The 3,672-nt window shown below is 33.4% G+C and overlaps 1 protein-coding gene across 1 annotated transcript; it reads left to right on the forward strand.

Annotated features, from left to right (window-relative positions):
- The first annotated feature begins 2,753 nt into the window (after positions 1 to 2,753).
- LOC111801526 (uncharacterized) lies at positions 2,754 to 3,672 on the forward strand. Its single transcript, XM_023685547.2, has one exon. The coding sequence runs from the start codon at positions 2,932 to 2,934 to the stop codon at positions 3,400 to 3,402; it is 471 nt and encodes a 156-aa protein (XP_023541315.1). The 5' UTR covers positions 2,754 to 2,931; the 3' UTR covers positions 3,403 to 3,672.

Consider the following 3,672-nt stretch of genomic DNA (forward strand, 5'->3'; position numbering starts at 1 on the left):
GTTGTAACCCTATTTTCGAGTTGGTCGGCGTTACCTAACCAAAAAAATGACAACCCGCAAACCAACCTGAATTTTAAATTTTTCAAAAATTCAACTTATCCCAGATAAATTTAAAAAAAAAAATACCAATCCAACTTTTATGATTTGGGTTGAGTAATTGAGACAGTAAGATCTCACATCCGTTGGAGAAAAAAACAAAACATTTCTTATAAGAGTATGGAAACTTCTCCCTGACATACATACGTGTTTTAAAACCGTGAGGCTAACAAGGATACGCAACAAGTCAAAGCGGACAATATCTACTAGCGGTGGACTTGGCCTTTTATATAAGAATACACAACGAGTCAAAACGGATATATCTACTAGCGGTGGACTTAATCTCTTATATAAAGATACGCAACAAGTCAAAACGGGCAATATCTACTAGCGGTGGACTTGATCTCTTATATAAAGATACGCAACGAGTCAAAACGAGCAATATCTACTACTGGTGGACTTGGTCTCTTATATAAGAATACGCAACGAGTCAAAACGAACAATATCTACTAACAGTGGACTTGGTCTCTTATATAAGGATACGCAATGAGCCAAAACAGACAATATCTACTAGCGGTGAACTTGGTCTCTTATATAAGGATACGCAACGAGTCAAAACGGGCAATATCTACTAACAGTGGACTTGGTCTCTTATATAAGGATACACAACGAGTCAAAACGGACAACATCTACTAACAGTGGACTTGGTCTCTTATATAAGAATACGCAACGAGTCAGAAGAGACAATATCTACTAGCGGTGAACTTGATCTCTTATATAAGGATACGCAACGAGTCAAAACGGACAATATCTACTAACAGTGGACTTGATCTCTTATATAAGAATACGCAACGAATTAAAACGAACAATATCTATTACAGTAGACTTGGTCTATTATATAGATTAATGGAGTTCTCGGAATATTTAAACACGTATAGCTTCAATCTCAAGTGGTATAGTAAGATTAATTTAAGATTAAGAAAAGAAAGTATAATTAAAAGGTGGTATACGGTGAAGTTGGTTCTAAACCAATAGCTTTCTTCGTTTAGCAAAAGTTATTGAAGTTATAAAATTAATAATATATTAGCCTCCTTCTGACATAATCCCAGCAAAGCCGTAATTACCAAGAACTTTGTTTTTTTTTTTGTTTTTTTTTTTATAATAAATATATAAATATTTATTTTAATATCCCTAATTTTGAAATTAGGTTTTAATTATATTAATAATCAGGTAAGAAGCATGAATCTCCCCACCCCATCCTTGATTACATAAACATTAGCATTAAAAGAATGAGAGCAATAATCGAAGAACATGGGTTAATATTTAATTAAATTTAATTAATAATTTCTTGAATTAATATTTTTTTTATTACGTATGGATCTTTCCAGTCTCCCTTCAACTTGTTTATTTTTTTAATTAACTTCTTCGCTTTCGAAATCATAATCATAATTAAATAAATAAATCGTGTCACGAATAATTAACATAGTTTATGTATATTTTAGCTGGCCTGCTTTTTTTTTTTTATTTAATTAAAAATTTCGTGTCTGTCTTTGTCTCTCTCTAAGGAACTCATATAATTTAATTTATTTATTTTTAATGTGAATTGATAATTAAAAAAAAAAAAAAAAAAAAAAACAAAGAAACAAGCTCCCCCACGCATGCTGCCAATTGTCTTATTGCCCATGTGAATTAAACACTAATTTAATATTAAGTGCATCATATTTGGATCCATTCACCTCCTTTTATTTTATTTATTTTTTTTTATGAAAAATTAAAAAAAAATATAGATGGACTAAGTTATTATATTTTATGTACTAAAATTTTTCAAAAATAAAAATTTATGGAATAAATACATAGAGATGTAATAAATGCCTTATAAGATTAAATTTTTTTTTTTTTTTAAAAAAAAGGGAAAATTAATTATAAAGGTAGAAATAATAGTCTATTCTATTTTTTTTTTTTTTTTTTTTTTAACTATGAGTGAAAAAGAAAAAAGAAAAAAAAAAGTAATGATGGGTTGTTTAAAGCATCAATAAATAAAAGAGACAAAATGAAAAAAAAAATAATAAATAGAGAGCATAAATGAATCCCGAAAAACAATGAGATTATATTTATATCTCTAGCTCGGATACCATGTTAAGAACCAGAATCCACTTTGAGTATGAACGGGAACGTGGGATGGATTCCTCCACAATGGTATGATATTGTCCACTTGCTTTGAGCTTTCCCTAAAAGACCTTGTACCAACGGGGATAGTATTCCTCATTTATAAACCCATGATCTTCCACTAAATTAATCAATGTGGGACTCACGCTCAATAATCCTCATAGGAACAATAGTACTCCACAATAGTATAATATTATCCACTTTGAGCATAAACTCAAGTGGTTTTACTTACATATAAACTCATGATCTTCTTCTTAGTTAGTTTCGATTTTAATTTGTTCGAAAAGTCTCGTACAAATAAAAATAATGTTACTTACTTATCTCGAGGGTTGAGCGGAATTATATATTTGAATAAAGGGAGGAGTTTCCTAGGAAAAAAATGAAATGGGTATGGCAAAATTGTGGTTAATGAAGAGTCAAAAACAGAGTAAGTACAGCTCCGAACAGAGTGCACCAATTTTCCATTGAACACACAGCTTGTCGTGTTGTTCATAGCTTAGAATTACAGGCTTTATATTAATGTCCAAATCCAAATCCAAATCCAAATCCCAAACTCGAAACAGAGACCCAATTAATTATATTAAAAGAAGAACAATGGAGTGAGTCCATCTGAACTGGCCAACAACTCACGAGGCCCCCATTAACGCAAAGCTCCTCTTCTTTTCTCTCTCTATATAACCCCCTTCATACTCCTCTCTCTCTCCTCATCCTTTCTTTCCTCTCTCAACAATGGCCTCTAAACGCGACAGAGATGATGAACCCGCCGGAGCCGACGAGATCAACGAGCTTAAGCGCCAAAAATCCTACACCCAAATTCTCTCCCTTTTAGACGAAGATGAAGAGGAACCCATTCATGATTTATCCTCCATTATCACTACTCTCCAACAAGAAATCTCCTCGCCGTCGTCGCCTCAAAACACCGCCGACGCCGTGACCACCGCTACCCACGACTCTGTTTCTACCTCTTCCTCCTCTGCAACTTCTTCCGACTCTGTTAAAGAAACAGAGGAAGAAGGGGAAAGTGAGAGGGTTATGAGACATCTCCTCCAAGCTTCCGACGACGAGCTGGGGATTCCGGCCGGGGAATTCTTGGTCGGTGACGGCGTTAATGGTGTGCTGCCGTTCTGTGATGCGTTCTGGGAATTGGAAGATGAGGCTGCTAATTACTATACTCTGTTTCAATCCCAGCTGTTTATGTAGCCTTCAACCCTTCTCCATTTAATTCAATTATAGAAATATATTTAAAATGTTAGAATTTCAACACGAAAATTAAAAAATGTGTTCCAAGTTCATCATCGTCTCTGATCTCTGCGTCTGTAATGGAAGGAATTTGTGGAAGCCATTGTCGGAGAGCTTAGTTAGTTGATTGCAGGTGTTGATGGGGTTAGTGGTGATTAATTATTTCCACCCACTACTAATTTTAACAAATTTTAATTACTTTAATATTAAATTTATTTTTCATTTCAATAA

The sequence above is a fragment of the Cucurbita pepo genome, chromosome 9, assembly GCF_057944985.1.
Source record: "Cucurbita pepo subsp. pepo isolate OVF chromosome 9, ASM5794498v1, whole genome shotgun sequence".
Taxonomy (NCBI): domain Eukaryota; kingdom Viridiplantae; phylum Streptophyta; class Magnoliopsida; order Cucurbitales; family Cucurbitaceae; genus Cucurbita; species Cucurbita pepo.

Excerpts from the sequence above, each read along its gene's own strand:
- LOC111801526 (XM_023685547.2), top strand. The coding sequence starts at position 2,932 with ATGGCCTCTAAACGCGACAGAGATGATGAACCCGCCGGAGCCGACGAG.